This window comes from Diplotaxodon limnothrissa, linkage group LG8 (assembly GCF_057381915.1).
Source record: "Diplotaxodon limnothrissa isolate DT_005_m linkage group LG8, D_limnothrissa_male_GT1.1, whole genome shotgun sequence".
NCBI classification, from domain to species: domain Eukaryota; kingdom Metazoa; phylum Chordata; class Actinopteri; order Cichliformes; family Cichlidae; genus Diplotaxodon; species Diplotaxodon limnothrissa.
In genome coordinates this window covers 22982895-23008598 of record NC_140603.1, presented here as the reverse complement: position 1 = coordinate 23008598, position 25704 = coordinate 22982895, and the positions used below count along the sequence as shown (strand labels likewise).

General features: G+C 41.2%; 1 protein-coding gene across 2 annotated transcripts in view; it reads right to left on the bottom strand.

The window, feature by feature from the left end:
- Window positions 1-17893: 17893 nt before the first annotated feature.
- ppm1bb (protein phosphatase, Mg2+/Mn2+ dependent, 1Bb) overlaps window positions 17894-25704 on the bottom strand; it is a 30087-nt gene continuing 22276 nt past the window's right edge. Inside the window, exons 5-6 of one of the 2 annotated variants that reach the window (XM_085361499.1) lie at window positions 25053-25110; window positions 17894-19444 (exon numbers count right to left, since the gene is read on the bottom strand). In XM_085361499.1, coding sequence (XP_085217625.1) covers window positions 19415-19444; window positions 25053-25110 — 88 coding nt within the window. In that variant the 3' untranslated portion in view covers window positions 17894-19414. The other variant, XM_085361500.1, reaches the window with a different exon arrangement.

Below are 25704 nucleotides of genomic sequence, written 5' to 3'. Positions count from 1 at the left end.
GCTGCTGTGCAAAAACAAAAACAGCATCAATTTTTTAATCTGTCAGTGTCAACAGAAGAAGAAGAATAGTCCTGTCACTGTACATGTACAACAAAATTATGGGTACTCCACACCAACTGTGCAAGCGTAAAATAAATAAACAAATAAATATAAATAGCATTCTACAGTTTTCAGTGCTTTTGAATTTCTTTGTACTGTTGCAATGTGAAGGCTTTGTGTGTGCAAGCTGTGTGCCAACATAGTAAATATAACAGTTTATAAAGAAAGAGGGAAACGCATAGCTCTGACGGCAGAAGGCAGAAGAACTAAAAGCAAAGTCCTGGTGGTGAGTATATAGTGCACTGTAATTCTAAATTTCCATGGTGATTATGTTGAAAACTGCAATCAACACCTATCACCTCAGTCTCATAACCTCTCTCTTCCTTGCAGTAAGCTGCTTGCATCATTAATAGCAGTAATGCGTAGCGTCCTGTTGTGATTGGGAACAACATCAGAACCTGAAAGCGTATGTTTCTCTAAGTGGTCTCCCTCCACTCTAATCACTTTTCTAATCATTTTCCAATATCCATGAGTTTAGAGATAAGCTGCTCCATCTCCATTCTCTTACCTTGGATTAGCATCGGGTCTATGCAGCCTGCTAACATTAGTGTAATGGAGCAGTTTATTCAATCAACATTAACACATTTTAGCTGCCCTGGGCCATATGCTTTGAAGTGTGGCAACTTTTGCCCCTCTGTGTATGTTTGTGCTTGTATTCTTTAAGGTATGAGCACATAAAACTGTTTAAACTGTCATACTGTGTTGATTTTCCTCCTTTTTTAGGACAATAAACAAAATTGCTGCAGTGGAGAACATTATATTTTAGCATGCAATGCAAGGCTAGAGTTAAGTTTGGGGTTGATCACGATGGTCAGAGTCCAGTAAACGAGTGTAAATAAGTGGAACGTCCTCTTGTATGTGCAAGCTAAAGTACTTGATCGAAACAACAAAAACTATCTTTTATATCTTTGCTGGACACCTTCTTGCACTGTTCTGTCACATAGAAACACCCTCTAAATACCCCCATGCAGATGTGTGGGCTGTAAAAAAAAATGGTGTCACTCGGCTTAAAAGGGTTAATGCCAATTACCCAAACAGACAGATGTCCCTGCACTGTGATGTGAGGGGTTGTGTGCCAGTTTTTCCACCCTGAGTGACACATATGGTTCTGGTTAATCCCTAAATCAAATCAAGTAAGCCTAAAATAATAAATAATCCCAAATATTTTATACATATTAAAGAATCTAATGCAAAACAACAAGGAAACAATAGAGGAAGGGCTGTGAAAAATATACATATGTTCAAATTTAAATTAATCCAAAAAAATAAACTGTATGCAAGACATTTCGACATAATGGGTTTTGATACTGATTTTACTGAGATCACCAGGGTGGTCATTCAAGCCTCGAAGTTCTCTAACAGCAGACGTTAAAGAGGACATGAAACACTAAACAGGTAATCACCAATTTAAGAAAGAAGTGCTTAAAGTTTACATTTTGAGAACATGTACGGAGCCATCTTCTGTCAGCACGGACCGTGACGTCATGTGGTTGGTTGTAGATAATAGACTTACATTAGTTTATGCTAGCTAACCAGGGACAGAACTGATTACACTGAGGAAAATAATAACAGAAAAACTAAAAATCAGTTTAAAAGAATCATTTTTGTGCTGCAGTGAGTTTTATGTTGAGAAACCAATTGACTGTTCACAAAGTAGAGATTAATAGCAATATTTTGTAGAAATGTTAAATGAATAGAACATAAGAATAAAATACAATAAGTACAACATAAACGAATTACAATAGCTCAACAGGGTAAGAAGTACACAAAAGAAAGGGCCTTGATTAAAAAGAAGCATAAAAAATAAAGTTAAAATCCAATTAAAATAATGAAAGATGTGCTTCATGTTTCATTCACTTTCAGCTAGTTGCACAATGAACGATCAATATGTTTTGTGATCACTTTTTTGTAAGCATGTATTCAGTGAAACCATGTAGCACTGCAAAGATTATGCAAACAAAGAACCCACGGGAATCAGAAGAAGAGGAGAAAAAAACAGAAGAGAGAACTAGACAAGGAGAAAGTTCAGTAAGCTTTTAAGATCTTAGACTGCTTGGGCCTCCATTTTTCTTTTGCCCTGTAGATACCTGCTCTGGACAGCTGAGGGTAAGCAGCGTCAACAAAAGTAATGGTCCACAGTGGTGGACATAAAATCCTGGTTGGAAAAAAACACAAAGCCAATGTGGTAGTGCATTAAACCTACTTCTATCTGAAGGCCACCAGATGATGATAGGTGTGGTTGCAAAAAGATATCTGGTCCTATAGAAGTCTTTGGGAATAGGCTTTCTTTCTTGACCTTTCCTGCTGAGTTCAAGGACTAAGTCGCTCATGTTGGGTCATTTTGGAAAAAAAAAAGTTTCATAAATGAGGAATAGCCATGCTATGTCCTGCTCACTCATTGGCGAAGTACTTTTCAAGTCATTAGCCAATGAGCAAGTGGTTTTACTATCAGAACCAACCCTCCGTGTCACATTGGTATATCTTGAGGCTTTGCTACAGGACTTCACAAGCCGAGTGACAGCACGCTATCTTAGTCTTTTATATCGTCTTTGGTGGCATCCAACGTCTTATCAGCCTTCAAGGCAGGTAAAGGTGCATATTTCTGGGCTTTATGCAGCTGCAGGTATAGAAGGGAAATGTGTAACATCACAGACAGATTGTCTCTAACCATTCTCCAGCACATTCCTGCAAAATGTAGTAAAAGGTTTTACCAGAGGGGCATCAAACATAAGGTTCGAGGACCAGAATTGGTCTAGCAAATACTTCAATCCAGCCTACTGGACATCTTCTGGAAACTGTAAAGGAGGGGAAATGTTTTGGACTTTTAAATGCATTTTCATGTATTTTACAGCTTGTCCTACTGACAAGACCTCTCCCACAGCCAATCGTATACTGCACCAAAGTAATGCAATAACAGATAAAGAATTAAATGACGGAAAAGTTGTTTTTTCACTACAATTGATTTTTTTTCCCACAAAATGCCCACAGTAAAATAAATAAATAAAACACAACATTTTCTGTGAATTAACAAAAATGTCATCTTATAATTACAGGACTGATTGGGCAATGGGCTGCTAAAAGTTTTTGCGTAATTTTGAACAATAGTATTTTACAATTAAAGCCCAAAGAATCGTGCTGACAGATTTATTTCATTAACTACAGCAACATTTCTTTATCATGTGAAGAAAACTGAGACGTACTGCTGAAATTGCACTTCTTTTTGCTTATACTGATATTCCAGAGATTCAATGTGCAGTTAAACAACTTTACACAGACCACGATCATTCAAATATAGCTGAATACGAGCTCCAGTTACATAAAACTCCACATGATTTTTCGGCCACCATCCACTTAGGTTAGACACAGAAGGGCTAAAACAAAAAATTGCATTTAATCCAAACAGTGTTAGGGAATGTAACTCCATGCAATTTAAATGGAACAAGATTCTCCTCTAAAGCATCATTACTTTTATTCAAACATGCAGGTGCTCCAGTCAGATTTCCCCACCTGTATTTCACGACACCTTGAGGTGAAGATTCCCAAAATTAACGAGTAAAGTAAACATAAGTTATCGAACTGGCAGAAGAAGCAGAAATGGCAGACAGGAAGGGATTGCTAATTAGGGATTTAATAAAATAAACTTAGGCATTATTAAATTAAAATAATAATTATATATACACACACACTCGCAGTCATTTCAAAGCACTGAATAAATACATAATTCCCGTTTAATTCCTGGCCCTCTTTCTATTCTTCAGTTACACACATATATTGCAGAGGATGTCTTGCAATCATCTGTGACTATTTTTGTGGTGATAACATCAGCTTGTCAATTATTGCCTAATTTCTAAATGCACTTAATGCACAGTTTAAGACACAATGAAAGTGGTGTAAAAGTTTTGGCCAAGAAAGCTGTCAGTTCTGTTTACTCGTCTTCACAGACACGCACTCATCATGTGGACTCACTCATTCTGCTCGACTCGAGCTCGAGTCTGTGGATGCTTCTGTTTGCAGACCGTTTTATCTGTGTTGTAACAGCAGAACAATGGACTCACACAACCGGCTTTGAGCGACAGTCACGACCAGAGCTCCTCCAAGTTGAAAAAACGTTCTTCTGTGGAAGCAGGAAGGACATGCCAAACATACTTGAGGAAAGATACTCAAAGTGTATGTGTGCATGCATGATGAGGAAGGAAGTGTGTTATAACGGAGACAATCATATTAATTCAGCTGCACCTCCACCAAGCTGCAGGGTAATTATCAGGGGTGGGGGGAGGAGGAGGGAAAGCAGAGGTGGCTAAAACCGGGTGGATGACACTTCCAGGGTGGCTGGAGAAACACTATGAGGAGACAAAGTGAATCTCCTTTGCATCTCCTTATCCCCTCATAAACAAAAGCCGTGCTCCTAATTAACCTCTCCACTGACCTCTTAAGCCCCAAAACGCTAACCCCCTCACCCGTGGCCATACAGGCCCCAAACTCCCACCAAAACCTCCTCCTCATTAAGCCACTAATCACTTCCCGAGTCTTTGTCGTGCTTTTGTGCCATTACAGGTTTCCAGGAGAATCTGGAGCACAATTGTACACAGAAAACGAGGGTAAATTGTTGCACAGCAAGACTGTGCAACAATTTACAAACTGTTATAAACTTATAAACTGTTGATTAAGTGATCAGAAAAAGAAATAGCAATAATTATAGTGATGATTCTTTAATTTAAAAGAATACTTTAACATTTTGGGTAAGTGCATTTTCAAACTGTGGCTTTTTCAGTGAGAGTAAATCGATAACATTTGAGTTCTAGTTCAGTTCCTGGCTGAACAAACAGTATTGTGTTTGTTATATTTCCCCAAAAGGAAAAATAAATTCAACAAGCTGCGCTAGAAGGAGAAAGCTAAGTTAACAGTTCTCTGTCTGTACTGTGCATTAAAACGCTGCTTAGATGGTTCACCTTCCTAAGTTGGATGTCTGATGTTATAATTGCTATGTGCATTAAAACAATGTATAGAGTCTGTAGTGCATAATAAAAAAAAAGCTGCTTTACCAGACTTGCTATCAGTTTTACTGCTAATAACTCATTACACTTTTTTAGGTCACGTTACATGAAGAGAAATTAACAGAGCCTGTAACAAATGAAACATTAGCAAAAACTTAATATGCAATATGATTTTTCACCATTACTCTTTATCATCTTGACCACCCATCTCCCATGCTACAGTTAGCAAACTGCTTGCTAAGTTTCGTGAAACTGGTTCAGTGTTGGATTTGCCAAAATGTGGACGCAAGAAAACTGTCACTAATGAAGAAACATCAGTGGCTGTCCTAGCTTCATTCAGCAAGAGCCCACAGCGTAGCACTCGCCGCATGTCACTGGAGAGTGGCATTAGTCGAACATCCCTTCGGCGGATATTAGCTACTCACAAATGGCACCCTTACAAACTCCAGCTACTGCAGCATCTCAACGAGGATCACCCAGATCGGCGCACAGAATTTGCAGAATGGGCAAAACAAAAATTGGAACAGGACCCTCAGTTCACGCAGAAGATTTTGTTCAGTGATGAGACAAACTTTTATGTGAATGGTGAAGTTAACAAACAAAACCACCGCTATTGGTCTGACACTAACCCACATTGGATGGATCCCTCCAAGACTGTTGGAACAACAAAAGTGATGGTTTGGTGTGGTATATGGGGTACAATAGTGGGTCCATTCTTCATCAATGGAAACCTCAAGGCCACTGGATATTTGAAATTGCTACATGATGATGTGTTTCCCCTCTTTATGCACTGAAGCTGGCACGTTCCCTGAGTTTTTCCAGCAAGATGGTGCACCATCACATTATGGGTGCCAGGTCCGAGCATTCCTAGATGAACAGTTTCCTGGAAAGTGGATTGGTCGTCGTGGGCCGGTTGAATGGCCCCCAAGGTCTCCCGATCTGACCCCCTTAGACTTTTATCTTTGGGGTCATCTGAAGGCAATTGTCTATGGTGTGAAGATACGAGATGTGCAGCACCTGAAACTACGGATACTGGATGCCTGTGCTGGCATTTCTCCTGCGGTGTTGCTATCAGTGTGTGAAGAGTGGGAGAAGAGGGTTGCATTGACAATCCAACACAATGGGCAGCACATTGAACACATTTTATAGGTTGTCAGAAACTTGTATAACTCATGAAACAATAAAGTTACGTTGAAACCAAGCACACCATTGTTTTTCTTGTGACATTACCAATAAGTTTGATGTGTCACATGGCCCTCTTCCTATTGAAAAAACAAAAGTTGTATCCAAGATGGCTGACTTCTAAATGGCCACCATGGTCACCACCCATTTTGAGGAGTTTGCCCCCTCACATATACTAATGTGCCACAAACAGGACTTTAATATCACCAACCACTCCCATTTTATTACGGTGTATCCATATAAATGGCCCACCCTGTATTTTACAATTCCAACATCACACATAGCACCAAGAGCTTCAAACAGCATAAAACCTTCACATATTGTTTTTTTTATTTGTGTAACAATAATCATTTTTGTTTGTTAGCATTTCTTGTCTATATGTATTAAAGAGCTTGTCTGTTCTTTTGTAGTAATACCAGAGCATTATATTAAAGACCCTAGTAATTAATCATTTCCATACACTTTTCTTTTTATCTTTCTTCTAATCAGCTAAATGTTAAAAAAATAATAATAATAATAAAAAAAAAAAAAACCTAACAGGTTGGTGGGATTCCCCATCATCATCACACAAATATGAGTGTAGGGGAAGGAAAGCTTCCTGCACATTTGGGCATATTGTGTTACACATTGTTGTGTGTGGTCGCCATTTGACCGCAAATTAACTTCTGTCACACAAAGCTGAGGAGGAAAGGTACTTAAGTAACTGTACCTGAGCTACTAATCCCATCACCTGATTGGATGGTAACCCAATCCCAGTGTTGTAATTGGTGAGGCATTAGTCCAACTACACTAAAGTCCATAAATATTTAGACAGAGACAAATTTATTCCAATTTTGGTTCTGTACATTACCAAAATGAAGTGCAGATTTTCAACTTTAATTCAATGGGCTGAAGAAAAAGATTGCATATAAATGTGAGGAACTAAAACATTTTTAAACACAATCCCTTTATTTCAGGGGCTCAAAAGTAATTAGACAAATTAAATAAATCAAAATAAAATGTCTAATAATTGGTTGAAAACTTTTTGCTGACAATGACAGCCTGAAGTCTTGAACTCATGGACATAATCACATGCTGGGTTTCTGCCAGGTCTTTACTACAGCAGCTTTCAGTTGCTGCTTGTTTGTGGGCCTTTCTGTCTGAAGTTTAGTCTTCAACAAGTGAAATGCATGCTCAACTGCGTTAAGATCAGGTGACTGACTTGGCCATTCAAGAATTTTCCACTTCTTTACTTTAATGGACTCCTGGGTTTCCTTGGCTGTATGTTTTGGGCCTTTGTCCATCTGTATTACAGGGAGTGCAGAATTATTAGGCAAGTTGTATTTTTGAGGAATAATTTTATTATTGAACAACAACCATGTTCTCAATGAACCCAAAAAACTCATTAATATCAAAGCTGAATGTTTGTGGAAGTAGTTTTTAGTTTGTTTTTAGTTTTAGTTATTTTAGGGGGATATCTGTGTGTGCAGGTGACTATTACTGTCCATAATTATTGGGCAACTTAACAAAAAACAAATATATACCCATTACAATTATTTATTTTTACCAGTGAAACCAATATAACATCTCCACATTCACAAATATACATTTCTGACATTCGAAAAAAAAACCCAAAAACAAATCAGCGACCAATATAGCCACCTTTCTTTGCAAGGACACTCAAGCCTGCCTTCCATGGATTCTGTCAGTGTTTTGATCTGTTCACCATCAACATTGCGTGCAGCAGCAACCACAGCCTCCCAGACACTGTTCAGAGAGGTGTACCCTTTTCCCTCCTTGTAAATCTCACATTTGATGATGGACCACAGGTTCTCAATGGGGTTCAGATCAGGTGAACAAGGAGGCCATGTCATTCGTTTTTCTTCTTTTATACCCTTTCTTGCCAGCCACGCTGTGGAGTACTTGGACGCGTGTGATGGAGCATTGTCCTGCATGAAAATCATGTTTTTCTTGAAGGATGCAGACTTCTTCCTGTACCACTGCTTGAAGAAGGCGTCTTCCAGTAGGACTGGGAGTTGAGCTTGACTCCATCCTCAACCCGAAAAGGCCCCACAAGCTCATCTTTGATGATACCAGCCCAAACCAGTACTCCACCTCCACCTTGCTGGCGTCTGAGTCGGACTGGAGCTCTCTGCCCTTTACCAATCCAGCCACGGGCCCATCCATCTGGCCCATCAAGACTCACTCTCATGTCATCAGTCCATAAAACCTTAGAAAAATCAGTCTTGAGATATTTCTTGGCCCAGTCTTGACGTTTCAGCTTGTGTGTCTTGTTCAGTGGTGGTCGTCTTTCAGCCTTTCTTACCTTGGCCATGTCTCTGAGTATTGCACACCTTGTGCTTTTGGGCACTCCAGTGATGTTGCAGCTCTGAAATATGGCCAAACTGGTGGCAAGTGGCATCTTGGCAGCTGCACGCTTGACTTTTCTCAGTTCATGGGCAGTTATTTGGCGCCTTGGTTTTTCCACACGCTTCTTGCGACCCTGTTGACTATTTTGAATGAAACGCTTGATTGTTCGATGATCACGCTTCAGAAGCTTTGCAATTTTGAGACTGCTGCATCCCTCTTAATTGGTAGTAGGCTTTCGAGCCTATACAGCATGGAGTAAGACAACATGCATGAAGAGGATGATGTGGACAAAATACTCATTTGCCTAATAATTCTGCACTCCCTGTATAAATACCAATCAGTTTGACTGCATGTAGCTGGATTTGAGCAGACAGCATGTCTCTGAAGACCTCGGAATTCTGTCCTGCTTCTGTCCTGTCTGTCCATCATCAATAAACACTAGTGTCCCAGTGCCACTGGCAGCCATGCACACCCAAGCCATCACACTGCCCCTGCTGTGTTTTACAGATGATGATGTGATGTGCTACACTTTGGAGCCGTTCCCCACCTTCTCTGTACTTTTTTCTTGCCATCATTCTGACAGAGGTTGATCTTGGTTTCATCTGCCCAAAAGAATGTTTTTCCAGAACTGTGCTGGCTTTTTTAGATGTTTTTTTTTTCTTTTTTTAGCAAAGTCCAAACTAGCTTTTCTATGAGTGGCTTGCACCTTGCAGTGGACCCTCTGTATTTACTTTCATGAAGTCTTTTCTTCATTGTAGATTCGATATTGATGCGCCTCACTCCTGGAGAGTATTGTTCACTTGGTTGGCTGTTGTGAAGGCATTTTTCCTCACCATGGAAATTATTCTGCGATCATCACCAGTCTTTTTGTGTTGCTGACTTCATCGGTACTTTCTTTCTTTCTTTCTCAGGATGTACCAAACTGTAGGTTTCCCCAGTCCTAATATTGTCGCAGTTTCTCAGATGCGTTTTTCTTTTTGCAGGTTAAGGTTGGCTTGTATCACCTGCATGGAGAGCTCCTTTGACTGCATGTTGTCCGTTCACAGCAAAATCTTCTAAATGCAAGCAACACACCTCAAATCAACTCCAGGCCTTTTATCTGCTTAGTTGATAATGACATGACAAAGGAATTGCCCACACCTGCCCATGAAATTGTCCAATTACTTTTGTAATGTAATAAATTTTTAAGGAGCTGAAACTCTTAAACCCTTCATCCAATTTGAATGCAGATACCCTCAAATGAAAGCTGATATTCTACACATTATGTCCATGTAGATTTTTTATATATATATACAGGCAAGCAAAACAATTTTTTGTGTCAGTGTCCAAAAATATATCTAAATGCCGAAACAAGTGAGGACGTTTGTGTGTCACACAAACACACACAGATGCTCGCAAATACGCACTGAAATGTGACAGATCGTGTGACAGACTTTAAAACGCAAACACCTCACTTATAGATGAATAAACAAAATAATCAGATAATTTAACTAACAATGCTTGCTAGGATGCTTTAGGACAGCTGGTCCAGATGTAAAGCCAATAATTACATCATTATCCTGTGTTATGTTAGTGTCATCTCACCACTGGCAGTGCTTTCAATTAATAGCTTGAATGAGATAAACACAGCAGCGACCTGACAAACAAACACTAGCGGCCAAAAATACAAACAGCTGGCTGGAACCTGAACAAACAGCTGGCTCCTAGGCTTCTCAAGGCAGAGACACACGGTACACGTGCAGATGTAGTGACACACACGGATAGCCACACAGAGCTAATGCATTAACACCCTCCAGCTAGACATATTCATGCAAAGTCGGCAGGAGAGGGAAATGAAACCATATGTCAAAGGAAACGAAATGAGGAGAATGAGTTACATTAAGAATTTTCCTTCATCTGGAGATTTTTTTTTTCCTGCAGAAAGTTTTTGTGTAACTCAGAGAAAGTTAATCTGCCTGCAGCACTTTTAGTAAATCTGGCACAGAAAGGGAAGGAGTATATCACTCAATGCTTTATACATTTAAAGATGACTTATTGACAGGCTTAGATGCCAACCTGTGATCACGCAGGCCTAAGATTATTTATTGATCAGTCTTCGAATGAATGAATGTAATTATTGTGTCTTGAATAAAACAACAATGCTAACCCACAAGCAATTAAACTGTTTGAGCAACTGAAATGTCTGAGTGGGATCATTTATGATCCAATTATACTGTATTTTATGCATAGTAATGCTTTAATAGCCTATCATTGTACCTGCAGTTGTGCTCAATAGTTTACATAAACTAAGCATGAGCATGAATATAATTTCTCTTAAGGACTTCTTTGAACTGCTTTTTTTCAGGGTGAAATTATTGTACAACATGTATCTTTAATAACTTTAGCAAACAAGAATTAGATGCAGAAGTTTTAAATCCACAGAAGGTTGACATACATATTTCACAAGATGATAAAGCTCCATAAACAACTAGCATAAAACAGGCCTGAATCTTTGACAGTAATGCACGGCTTTTCGCCTTTTGATTGCAGCTGACCTGAGGTATGTGTCTCCGAATCTGGCAATAAAGAGGAAAATGCAGTTGGACTATTAGCCGGGTGGTAGGAATAAATGTTGTAGGAGTTAGAGGAAGCTAAAGCCTGATGAAACAGAATGAGTGAAAGGTGGAGGGGAGGGGTTACTCAGAAATATGGAGGTAAAGGGAGGGAGGCAACAGTCTGGTGTGGTTGGGGGTAATCTGGTCTAATCTGCTGGATGTTAACCTATCTGAGCAGCAAGAGCCAGATTATCCCTCTAACAATGGCCACGCGTTCATCTGCTAAATTACTTCACTCAAAATCATATGCTGAGACACACAAACACACACACAAAGGTTCAGGGAGCTGTGTGTAAATGATGTTTCACAGTGTGTGCAAATTGGTCTTATTTGGGCTCTCATTGGGTACTAAATCACCAGGCCACCATTACTCTCGCTCAAGGTTACCGCATCAAGCAAAAAACCCTTTACAATGAATAGACAAGAGTGGGTGGAAGGAGAACTCAAGTGAAAGCACCAGGAGTGGGTGAAAAGGGAAAAAAATAAGTAAAAGAAATGGAGACCTAAGAGTGCAGAGTTCGAAGAAATACCACTAGCATCTCCCTCTCTGCTAAGAAAACAATTCATCTGTTGGTTTTTCATCTGGCACAAGTTGTTCTGAGTGTCAGGGTCAACCAGGTCAGGTGATCTTGAACTGAAAAGCGCACAACAACCACTAGCATCACTGCAGAGGAAGACATAAACACGGTGCTTGGATAGCTGCAGAAATATATGATATAAATACTGTGACACAAGGCAGTTGCTTACATATACACCCTGTATATTGAGTTTCTAAAGCAGCTTCGACTTTATAACAGCTACAGGTCAAAGGTCGCGCATCCAGAAGCTCTGATGTTTTCACAGAAGTATCAGCTTATTAATAGAACAGATAGAAAATAGAAAATAAGAACATGGCAGAATGAAAGAATAGAGCCTATGACCAAAATCAGGAAGCTAATACGTTTAGACTTCATATGAAAGATGGGTGTATCTTTAGCATCTAAAAAGTGAAGCCAAGCAGGCTGTGACTCCTTTGGGTGCAGAAATATGAAGGCTATATGAAAGTCTACAAACATCACATTCATTTTGTAAATTATAGATTCCATTAGAGTAAAATAGAAAAGCTGAAGATAGCTCGGGCCCCGCCAGGTAGGGGGTGGTCCCAGAGGAAGAAGCAGAGTCATCCAGGCCAGTGGAAGGCGGATGGCCACGGCGGGGGGCCTGGGCCAGCACCACCTGATCATCCAGAGGAACATTTGCTGGTTTAAGTCTGTCAATGGAAACAACCTCCTGCCAACCCCCAAAGTCCAAAAGGAAATGCTTTCGGCCCGGTTGAATAACCCTAAATGGGCCGTCATACAGTGGACGCAGGGGAGGCCTATGAGCGTCATGCCTGATGAAAACAAACTGCGAAGAGTCCAACGACCTCGGAACAAAGGTGTCGGGCAGACAATGGTGCACTGGGCCAGGAACAGAAAACGACTCTTGGGGGACGGAGAGAAAGCACAGAGGGACCGAAGCACGGGGGCGGGCTCCTGGGCAAGTTCAACCAGGGAAACCCCAAGGTCTTCGTTAACGGTGCAGCACAACCCCAGTAAAACCCACGGAAGGCGGTCAACCCAGTTACCATCCATAAGAGAATTACGGAGCGTGGCCTTAACCGACCAGTGGAAACGCTCACACATCCCGTTGGCCTGCGGGTGGTACGCAGTGGTTCGATGGACCTTGACCACCAGGCCATCAGCCACGGCAGACCAAAGCCCCGAAACAAACTGGGGGCTCCTGTCTGAGGTGATGTCCGAGGGGGGACCAAAACACGAAACCCACATTGACAAAAATGCCCTGGCCACCGCTGCTGCTGTAGTGGACACAAGAGGCACTGCTTCGGACCAGCGGGTTGTGTGGTCCACTACAGTCAAAACGTACGTGAAACCTTGTGACTGCGGCAGAGGACCAACCAGAACCACATGGATATGATCAAAACGCCTCCCTGGAACGTGGAAGGATTCGAGGGGCGCCTGCGTGTGCCTATGGATCTTAGCGCGTTGGCATGGGATGCATGCCACTGCCCAGTCTTTCACTGATTTACGAAGGCCCGGCCAAACGAACCTAGAGCTGACCAGCTTGACCGAGGCCCAGACGCCTGGATGAGAGAGGGCGTGTACTCAGTCAAAAATGCGACGACGCCACAAAAGGGGAACTACAGGACGTGGACGGCCGGTAGAAACATCACAAAGCAGGCTAGGCCCGCCGTTCCACTCTGGTCTGTCCTCCAGTACAAGGCCCATTTGCACAGACCGAAGGGCAAGGATGTCCGGGGCGGCACGCTGGTCAGCGGCCATAGCGTCAGAGTCTGTGCCAACATAAGTGCACGGGACAGACAGTCAACCATCAGTCAACCTTCTGTAAACTCAGAAATGTCTGCCAACTGGTGCTGCTGGTGCGCGCGTGCATGATTTAACATATTTTACAGAAAAAGAGACAAATGATATTATCAGTATTCTAAGACTAATTTCTCCATTTCACAATTTAACTGTACTTTTTTTAGGCATTGGCCAGGTTATGTAGTGGGTGTTATGTAGAAAGCACAAAAAACACCTCAAATAGAACCACAAATGATTATCTTATATACTGTAGTTATCTTGTCCAGTGGAAAAACAGTATTTTTACAGACAAAAATAAATCTTTTTATTGGTACCATCGACTTGTTCTGCTCTGAATGACCTTCTACTTTTGATAATTTAAGTATAATTTTGAATGCTATGGCTATTTTTAGATTATTAGGACCGCTGCCTAAACATAAAGAAAACTGTTCTCAGTAAAGTTCTCATTGGTAAAGATTACTATGTGTGAACCAATGAAGTGGAATAAATTTGTCATCTGTAGTGTCACCCTACTGGCATAGACCCCCCCCCCCCCCAAAAAAAAACAAACAAAAACAAAACAAAACAGAGAGCAGAGAGAAAAAAAGAGAGAGAGAAGAATTTGTATTTCTGAGAAAACAAATTAAAGTGAAAGAGATTAACATTGAACCGAACAGGGCTCCACAAACACAATGTTAACAGGTCAGTGTCTGTCTATTGTTTTGTCCTATCAGGCTTAAAGTGGATTCACCGGGTGAATCAGTGAGAGAGCGCGTGCTGTACCCCACATCACCAAATTAAATTTACCCCTTTTACCCCTCCCAAAACACACATACGCACCGACTTCATAATGTATTTGGATCACTAATTCACAAACGCACACATGTTCTGCAATCCCATAATCCCACTCCAGATTGGGAACACCTTTAAGATACAATGTGATTATGATTAGGGATTATGATCAAATTATGACAGAGTGACAGATTAGACAGGGTAGCGTGCGTGTGTCGGGGAGGTGTGGTGCTGTCAAGGCGGACATTTTTGATAAAGCGTGTGCTATTACGCGTCTTATGTTCTATCACATAGATACTGTTAGATTGTAGATGCTCATAATAAACATGGCCAGGATTTTAAATACTGAGGTCGGCCTATGTGAAAGTAATCCCTGTGAGCCAAAAGCTCATGCTTTAGCCTGCTCTGAGTGCTCAGTCTGACAATGCTTTGCAGTCTCTGAGCCACAGACTTTGAACTGTTGAAGGAAAATGGAGAGAACCCATGCCGACATGGGGTGAACATACAAACTCCACACAGAAAAAGCCTGGCCAAACCCAGAACCTTCTTGCTGTGAGACAATAGTGCCTACTTTTACCCGTATAACTAAAGTAGTCGCGTCTGTACTTGATAGACGTCAGAGGTCAAATTTCACAACAGCAGCATTGAGCTACCAGTAATTTAGCATCTTGCCTAAAGACTTAAGCTTCATGTTGAGTTATGGACGTTAAGCACGGAAGCAGAACTCTTGGTACAAAAGGTAAAGTTAATAACCAACCATCCTGATACCTATTATCAGGGTTTGTTGAGCCAGCAATTGCAAAGAAAACCTGGCTATGCCTCACTTGCTTTGTAGTACCAACCCTACTGAAAGAAACTGAATCTGAAGGAAATGTGACGCCAAACAAGCTTTGATGTTTGAAAACAGGCAACCGGTTTCTTAATGCCTGAGTCGCGTCTGTTTATAAAGTGAAAGTGTGCTCTAAACATCAACAGATTACACATATACCGACAGTCTGCACAAGGCCACACACAAGTACACAGCATTAAAAAAAAAAAATCATTCTCACTTCCAGCTGGTTAAAAATCCATCAAACAGCATTACATCCTTCAAATCCTGGATTCTCTCCATTGGCTTTGTATGCCTTATACAACTGAGTTTCAGAATTTGCTGCTTGGTTTTAAAGCACATTAAAGACAGGTCCCAAGCTAGGACTAAGACTGACTTCATATGAGCCAGCTCAGGAGATCAGGGAAGATGCACAGGAAAGAAGGCGAGGCACCGACTAGGGAGAAAAATAACTCAGGAGAATTTTCACTTCAGACCCAGCCACACACTCGGACAAAACCTGGTTCATCCCAAGGACCAAACTCCCAAACACAAGCTAAAGTGCTCAGTGCTCTACACTGGAGAAACCAAAAGCCAAACAGCTACTCCACAAATGCATGGCACAACATAGAAGAGCCACCTCGACAGGACGAGGCTCGTCTGTACATCAGCATCTAAAAGGACAAAGGTCACTCTTACGAGGATGCCAATGTTCACGTTTTGGACAGAGAAGACAGATGGTTTCAAAGAGGAGTGAAAGAAACTATCATCTTTGAACAGCAGGGGTGGCTTATGATACTGTTTGCTACCTAACAATGCAGTTTTAAGATCCCGTCCTAGGCGCCTCAACCCCCATTCAGATCTTGTGTCAGGTGATCTCAATGGGTCACATAATAGGGTGATGCAATGGCTTCACCCGAAACCTCTGCTGATAAGGACCCATGCCTTTTATCACACCTTGGCTCATGTGGTGAGTCACATGATCAATAGTGGGTCAACAACCCTCTAAAGGGACAATTCCCACTTGGCTTAAATACCTGGGATTCTCCACCGTTTGGTACTGAAGAAGCTTTTTGGATGAGAGGTGAAACATCTCAAGAAACTTAAAGACGTTCAGTTGCTTTCTTTCCAAGTTCCTTAGAATTATCATAGGTGGTATGATGATGCTCCCACAGTCCAAGGACATAGATATTTGGTTAATTGGTGCTTCTTAATTGGTTGTAGTTGTGAATGGTTTTCTGTCTCTCTGCATTAGCCTTGAAAGTCTGGGACCTATCCAGTGCTGCAAAGTAAGCTGATTGTGTCTAATGTGACAATAGCACCTTAGAGCTCTGAAACTTTAAACTGCATGCATTTAAACATTAAAGATTACCCATAGCCTAATAAAGGAGAGGTGGAAATCGCTTCAGTTTGTCACCAGATCAAAGCATAGTAGATAGTTATTGTTGGTGATAAGTAGGTTACAAATGCAACAGATCAGTTGTCTAATGTTTGTTCTAGCAGCTGCAAATCCAGAAGTGGAAAAGAGACAAGACAAGATTAGGACTGAGTATACAAACATTTATACTGAAGACATACAAATTCCATCGGCAATGACGCAGTTTGCTCTGTTCTAACTTTTCTGTGACGTTATAAAAAGGTTGTATAATCTACAGTATGCAAGTCGTGGTCAGAGGTTTACATACACTCATCATGGGCATGCATGTCATAGCAATTTTAACAATTTCTTTGAACTGCTCTTTTCCCGAGGATTGCACATCTTTAATGACTTTAAAAACAAGAACTGAGTGCACAAGTCGAGATTTTCTCTAATCCACACATGGTCTAAAATATCCCCACGGGCTCAAATATATACATGCGCTCACCTTTTTAGTATGACTACAACTGGTAGTTTCTTTTTGCCAGCATAAAAAAGATCAGTTGGACAGTGGTCATTAAAATGACCAACTCTCAGAACAATTCAAAAGTCCAAAGGAGCTCAGTGAAGATCTAAAGAGAACTGTGACATATTGGGAAGGTCACTTTAACAAGGTGTGGATGAAAACCCAAACTGTCATGGTTGGGTTGTACAGGAACCAGTGAGGCTCAAATCTGCAAAAAAAATGGAAACTGCAGAAACACCAGTGTCACTATCCACAGTGAAGTGAGTGTTACATCATCATGGACTGAGTACCAATCTGCTTCAAAATCAGCACCCTCAACCTCGACTGAAATTTGGAGCTGTCCTCATGGACAAAGCAAATGCCTTCTGGAGAAAAGTTTCACAATTTGAGTAATAAAGATTGAGCTATTTGTCCACAGTGATAGAAAGCATGTTTGGAGGATAAAGTGAGGCGTTCAGACCTAAGAAAATTGCACCAACTGTCAAGCATGGTCGTGGTAATATCATGCTCTGGGGCTGCTTTCCTGATTGTGGTACTGTTACATGGCAAAGAGGATGGAATGATGGAGGACTACCTTCAACCAAAATATGTCTGGTTGAAGTGCAGCTTGCTAAGAGACATTTAACCAAATGTTAGTTTAGATATGTACTTGTGTACCCAAATCTTGTTTTTTTTTAAAGTAGCTACAGATTTATGCTATGTAAGCGTTCCACCCCCCGAAAAGTTCAAAGAAAGCCTTAAAAGTCCAAAAGTACCAAGACATTCATTCCTATACTGAGTGTATATGAACACTTAAAACATTCTGTAAATAGCTTTAGGCTTAATATGCCTAATTCAATGATTAAATCCATTTTAAACACTTTTTATATGCCGTCTTTTTATTGTTATTTAAAAGGACAACAGCATTTTGTGCAATGCTTTCTTTAGCTTCCCCATTTCTCTAATTTTACAGTTTTAAGCACAAATGTCCAGCTCTGACAAATTCAGCATTTTCTGTCAAACCACTTCCTACATACTAGTTTTACTCTGGCGGTACACAAATGTTATTTCTACACACAACTCAAGACTCAAAGTGATGTGACTTCAGTTAGTGATTCACGCAGCCACCACAGGATCCTTGGCAGGTATTTTATTTCATATATAGACGCTTTCTGTAATCAAATGTGAGTGCAATCAAACAACAGCAATACAAACATTACCAATGCAGTCTGAGAACCAAGAACAGGGTTAAAACAGGGAGTTCACTCACTCTACACAGCGAGCAGCTAGTAACCTCATGGACAACATCCAAAACAAAGGAGAGAAAAAAACAAGGACAGTCTGCTGTCATGTGCACCTCCAACCGTCATGGTGGGGAGGAAGACTGAGGAGACTACTGAACTGCCTCCACCCCTTCTCCCCAATCCAAACCATCAACCGCGACGCCATGAGTCCAACTTGCCCGCGGCTCTTCAGTGATAACCTCCCATTTCCCCATCATGATTATCATTGTCATCAACCTAACAAAAACAAGAAAAATAAAATCCAAATCATCTCTGCTTTTCAAACCTCAGGAGCCTATCAGTGTCCAGAGGTCCCTCAGGTTTAGTCCATCTCAACCAATGGCTGTCCATCCAGGTCGATTAGAAAAACCACGTAGCTGTACATGTAGAACCAAAGTCCTCATGCAGTGCCCTGCGAAGGTGGCACATCACATACGTGCACAGGTGGAAGAGGGGAGGGGGTGTGGGGGGTTTATGGTTTAGAGTGTCAGTGTGAGATAGAGGGAGTGTGTGTGTGTGTGTGTGTTTGTGTCTTTTAAGAGGGAAGAAGCAAATGTGTTAGGTGTTTATCAGACCTAGGAGCACAAAAAAAAGTCCAGGAGACGAAGAATTACATACAAAGTCTTTATCCACCATTTGTCTCCTCTTGGCCCTCCTCGAAACACTCTCACACACAAACACTCTCGCATACACACAAACGAACACCCACCACACACACACGATAGGTCCTCATGTCATTGTGAAGTCAGGCATCAACATTCAAGAAAAGAAAAGAAAAACAAAAACACCTCAATGGTAAAAATCATCTCTACCATCACAATGCTTCAGTTCATAAAATATTTTTTCAGAGAAGTGATTCAGGTTTTTCCTCCAGGTTTAAAGCAGTATGCGTGTGTGTAGTAGTTGTCTTCGTCATCGTCTTTGTCCCACTGCTGCAAACACACACACACACACACACACACACACAACCAACATACGCACACTCACGCGCTCCAGCACACACCACGTGTCCTCTTTTAGTGGAGAAAGACATGGCGCAATGGAGAGACACTCCTCCTCCCCGAGTGGACGCACGGATCACCAGGAGGAGACGGGGTTTCTTGCCGCAGCTACCAAGGGTCATCCAGGTCACCGGCACTCTGGGTGAGGAAAGAAAAGGAAGAGAGGTGTGCCAGAGTTGTTATTGTCAAGTCTATCATTGTATGTAGTAATTAAACTGCTCCAGAAGCCTTAAATAATGGCAAACCTTTAAACCTCACTGTCCCCCTCCCCTCCCCCCTTTTTTAATATATTCAAATTGAATGGCTAATGGTGGAAAGCCGTTATATTCCCCTGCACAACCAGAACCTCTGATGACTCACCTTGCGGAGAATCACGAGGCCAGCTGTCAGACTGAAAAACAGGGGAGGAATGGAGAGAATGGAGTCCCTATAGTCTACATGGCTTCCTCTCGCTCCTCGCTCAGTTTGAGTTTTCAAACCTGAGAGCTGCTTTTGTTTTAAAGGAGACAACTCTTTAAAATGTCTTCAAGCAGCCGAGACAAGGTCAAGGCTCGAGCTAACAGCTGACAGAGGAGAGCAAGGAAGCTTCAGCAGTTTCCGAATACTTCACAGCCTACACAGACACATACACAACACAATAAACGGAGTAAAGGTCTACTAAAAGTGTCAGGGAACAGTCCTGTATCAAATGTCACCATGTTGCATTGGGATTGGAATGCTTAATCATGAAAAACAATCACTTCTGAATGGAAAAATGTCAACTTTGAACCCCTGATCTGCAAGATGACTGATTTGGTACAGGGCCTAAACGAAAAATAGAAAAAAATAAACCCCAAGACATAAATACATACAGTTAGTTTACAGTGAGACACTTGACACAAATCATTGCATTATACCTCAAATCCTTTTTATTTATTATTTGCAGAACTAACCTGTTCCACACAACCACATAGAAATCATAGAAATACAGCTCATACATACAGGCGCGAGCACGCACACACACGCACGTACGCCGTTTAGCATTACCTCCCCTCTGATAGTTAAGTGCTTTAGATATTGAAAAGGTAAGTGCAGCGCATGCATTACCAGAATACAGGGCTTGTACAGACTCACAATAACCTCCATCTACCTGAATAAGAATAAACCCTGCAGGTCAAGCAGTCAGTTTCAATATATCTTTTACATCGAGGTAAGTGTTTAAGATTGACTCGATCTGTACAGGCAATGGCACAACCTGTGAGGAATATAATATGCTGCAATGTGGGTTTTTAAACAAAAGCTAAAAAGGACTCTTGGAAAACCTTGATTATTAATAATACCTTGAACTGAATACAGACAGAGAGCCATCGCACATGAAACATATCAACTGTAGTCCGAGTGTAATTCACCACAGGTGAACAGTATGACATCAGCCGTCCCACCGATATGTATACGTATCACTTTTGTAAGGTAAGATCGAGAAGGCAGGAATACTTGTGGTCGCCATCCCACATGGTGTGCTACCTTTAGACTGACAGAACTGATGTAATCAAAGCAGAGGAGTCCCAATGTCACCCATGTCCTAATCTTATCAGCAGTTACCAGTTTTTACAGTTTGCCTTTCACTGATCGATGCAGTGAAAAGCAGCTTTGGAAAAACTGCCAACAATAGGTTTGCAACATAGACTGTAAACAAAAGATAGCCACCATTATCTCGCCCGTTGGTTAGTGAGTTTTTACTGTTTTTGTATTCAAACTGGATTACAGAAGCGAGAAGGTAGACCCACCCTAAAGCATACACTGGTTTATCCACATTTTTGACCTGAATTGGGACCAAAATTTACAAAATGAGCATAATTTTGTATTACATATGACTTGAAACTACAAATTGAGACCATAAAGCCTCCACGGAGTCATATAGCAATAAGTAGGAGTGCATTTTTAAATGTATAGAACAGGAGTCGCTCTCCCCTGCTGGGAATTAGAAGGAATCCAGGTTTATGGCACTTCTACATACTTTACTTTTCAGACCCGGAACTACGTTCATCTTTTATATACAGTCTATGGTTCCACAGGTTATACTAATTAACGCTAACGTTCTGTTAGTAAGGCCCACGTTTCCAGTTTAAAATACTAGTGCTAAGCTGTGAGCACGCCATCCAATCAAACAGCTGTTAGTACAAATGTAGGTCGCATCATACAATGTAGTGCTTAGCATTTTAAGATAATGTGGCTATGCGCGTGTTGCTGTAAAAACATAACAAAACAAACAAAAACACCTCAGTGCATGACTAAACATTTTTAGGGAGAACTATAATTGCTGCTCTGGCACCAAAATTTTATCCACTTAATAACTTTGCTTTCTACTGTTCAAAGAGCCTGAGTCTGAACATTTACACCCCCACCGCACTCTACCCCACCAACAACAGTATCAAGCGATTTATTATTTTTTATGTAATCATGTGGAAGCTGCAAAGACTTAATTTGCATCCAGACTGGTTTGAACAACCTACCATCGCTGAGCAGCTGATGGACTGTGTAACTGTCAAGTATCGCAAGCAATCAGAAACACACGTTTCAGTAGTGATTACTGGGCTCTTGCTCGGTCACTCAAACTCATGCAGACACACACATAAACACACATACAAAAACACAAGAAGAGTGTGTTCTGAGTCTGTAGATGGAGTAGGCCTGGAGACAGTGCAAAAGGTTGCACAGCTGCAGTTCAGAATGTCTCCTCGTGTTTTCTTTGTCAGTTCCTCCACTGTATGAAGGTGTGGGGGTGAGGCTTAAGGGTGGGAGTGAGGGTGGGGTCAGCCAGAAGCAAATACTGATAAATGTAAGCCATAGAGTGCAATGTTCACTTTGGCTTCACTAGCCACTTTTGCTTGTTATATTTTTATTTTGTTTACCATGAAAATTAGTTAATAAATCTGCTTCTGTGATCAAGTTTAAGTTTGGGAATCCAAGCCAAAGTGGTCAGAAGAAACAAAAAGGAAGAAAAATCAAAGAGTCCACATCTAAGGTATATAGATATATATATGTATGTCTCAGATACAGAACTTGAATGGACAGAAAAGCCCTTTTTGTTGTTCCTAATGAATTATTCAAATACAAAGCTGGACGTGGCCATTCAAGTTCTGCGATGAAGGACAGAGGAGGAGAGGTCATAGCACATCTCACTAGAGCTCTGGGATAGGATGGATGAGAGGGTGGTTGGGTATACAGGCAGGTGGTCAGTCAGAGGAGGGATCAGACTTTGGGATGGGCTCGTCTTGGCTGGCCTCCAGCTCTGCAATGGCGGGTGAGGGCGGGGGCGAAGGGGGAGAGGGAGGGGAGGCGGGTTCGTCCTGGTTGTCACAGTCGTCGGTCGTCCTCCTTCTCTCCCCTGCTCTCTCAACAGCACTCTCCCCCCGCAGATGGTAGGTAGCGAGGGACTCCTCCAACACCGAGCGGTACTGCCCCCGGTGGTGCATGCGGAACTGCCGAAGAGCCTCCAGCAGATGAGCTGCCGTGCTGCCACCTCCCTCCTCACTCTCCTCCTCCTCCTCCTCTCCCCCCGCACAGGCCTGAGGTGACACGCCAGGGTCAGACTCTGCAGGCACGCTCCATTGTCAAACACACACCAGCACACACATATATATATTTATATACACACGCGCACACACACACATATCACCTTACAATCAGCGGCACATCACACACACAGACATCTACCACACAACAGCATCACAGCATCAAGAGACATACTTGCACCAGACGGACAGGCCCATGCAAACGCTACCTCTGACCCTCTGACCAACAGTCCTTTGTGAGATTTGCTGTGTAGTGTAACGAGGGGAGGGGGAATTCATCAGTACCCACAAGCCCAAAGAAAAGAGCCTGCAAGGCTAGACTCCACTGACATTAATACAACAAATACACCCATGCATTTATGCACACACTTCTTCACATTCACCCTGGTGGGCCGTTCAAGACCTGACACTGATCTCGTCTTCAGAATGAAGATGTTTGTAAAAACGCCTGCAGCCTTCCTTAAAAGATGCTGGATGTGGGATTCTCTGCTCTAACATCATATCCATTTCCTGCAGTATAAACAGAGTGCTGAAGTTTAAAACGTTTCCAGTTGCTGTTATATTATTTGCAGCTGTAAATACTTCATACCATTTCTTTTTATTTATCTCTTAATAGTGACGGTGCGGTGTTACATATCGTAAATTACCCGAAAAAAAAAAAAATCAGCCCAGTTGTATGATTTAATTTGATTGTCTGCAATAACATTAAAACATTTATTTATAGAAGGTGCTAAGAAAAAAAATCTGTGACTCTGCCCTTAAAAACAAACAAACAAACAAAACAAAAAACTTTTGTGCTATCCAGATTAGATGGCTTTGTGGAAGTCCCTATCTGACCAAATCATTGTGGTTAAAGGTGCAAAATGAGCCAAAATTAAAAAATGACAACTTAAATCTGAGGTGGGTTTTAATTTTTTAAAGAACATTAGGATCACATCCCATATAAATGTGCTTGAATAGACAAATCAATATTTTTGAGCAGAATCATGATGCCGAGGGAGTGTTAACATTTAATTCAACTTAATTTACATAATCTTTGGCTTGAGATTTCTTAGACAAACACAGCGAGCACAATGCAGCATGGGTACTTTAATTATTGGGTAATTAAAGCACAGATGATCCTGACATTGTTTTCGTAAGCCGTGTGCATACCCGTTCTATGTAACAGAAGAATAATATCTCTAATCTTATTTTTTATTTACACCGATTTCCACATAGTCAAAAAGACATGAGACAGAAAACAGTAAGAAAGCCTAAGGCCTCTCTGGGATCGATACGGCTGTTGGGAGGATTTCTGCAAAATTTAGACACAGATTTGAATTATATTTTTACAAGATGTGAGGCTAGGCCTAGCTTAAAATTAGAATTTTGGATTTCGATCTATGAATTTTTTGCAGGGATTTTTTAACATTGTGAGAAAGATCAAAAACTGGACATTTCAGGCAGTATGTTCACAAATAAATATCTGATTGAAGACCTTATCTTGAATTTTAGGAAAGTATCAAAACCAAATCTGGGTTCAAATATCTTTCTAGATCTAATCACTCAGTGCTTTGCAGAAGTATGGCTTCCCGATGAGGTGAATAAAACTTTTTTTAAATGTCCTCCAAGCATTTGTTTAAGTGCACACACTGAGTATATGAAACAGAGTAACGAGAATCCACCTTAAATAAGCTGTGACTACCGAGTATATCAGTAACACGAAGTAAATATTTAATGTAACAAATAAAGCTAGCAGGTTCTTTTGAATGACTTTCTGCTGCTAGGTTTCCAAACACAAAAAAACCCCCAAACGTGCATTTTTCAAGCATTAACTATATGAAATCAATGGTTTAAAGGATATGCGCTCGCTGCTGAGAGGTTCAATAGGTTTATCGAGGTCTTATTATACATCCCATTTCGATGATAAATGTGAAATAGAAACAGACGCTTGGAGCTTCAGTGCTTTTCAACGTGGAATGCAGTCAACTGAGGCTCCCTGAACCTGTCAAGGTTATTCCGTTTATTCTATCCTCCGCCCTCTTTCACACTTATATCACATTCATTTTCTCTCGCTCTCACACATACATACAGCGGCACACAGAAAGAGTGTCCTTGTCTGGGCTGGTGTTTGTTTATGAGGTTATGTTGAGGCAGGGTGAAAGGCTGAAGAGGTGAAGGGCGGGGAAGAGTTCAGAGACAGGTTAACTCACCCCTTCTTCTTCTCTGTGAGGGTTCAGCCTGTTGTACACAGCCTCGATCACACTCCGCCTGCAAACACACAAACAACACATAGTTTCCTGCTTAGAGGAGACAAACAGCACCGACATAATGCAGCTTCTGTTCGCTCTCAGTAAATGTATATTGATTGAGGACTTAATGGAGCTAAAAGCGACTTTGTCAATTTTAGAGAATTCACCATTCATGCATATGACACTCTGTAATCTCTTCATTCATGTGTGCAGTCAGTTAATGTTGTGTTTTCTGCATGTGTTGGCTTTTTAATGTTTATCCAAAGTTGTTGTGGATGCAACTAAAGGATGCAGACACTTGCGTTTCTCAGTGTTTTATCGTCATCAAATCTTGAAAGGCTTTTCTTGTATAACTGGATAAATCCCAAACATAAACAATATATACACTTTTGAATTTGATGAAAAAAATCAAAACTTTTCACATCTTTAATCAACCCAGACTATTTTAACTTGTGGGTCATTATATACATCTAATGCTCTCCTAGTAAGACATGTTGCTAAAAACACATCAAACAGATTGACTGCTTATAAACCCAAAGAGCCAGATTTACAAGATGGGGCAAATTAGCATGAGATGGGAGAGGAAAGTTCTGCAAGTGTTCTACTAACAAGG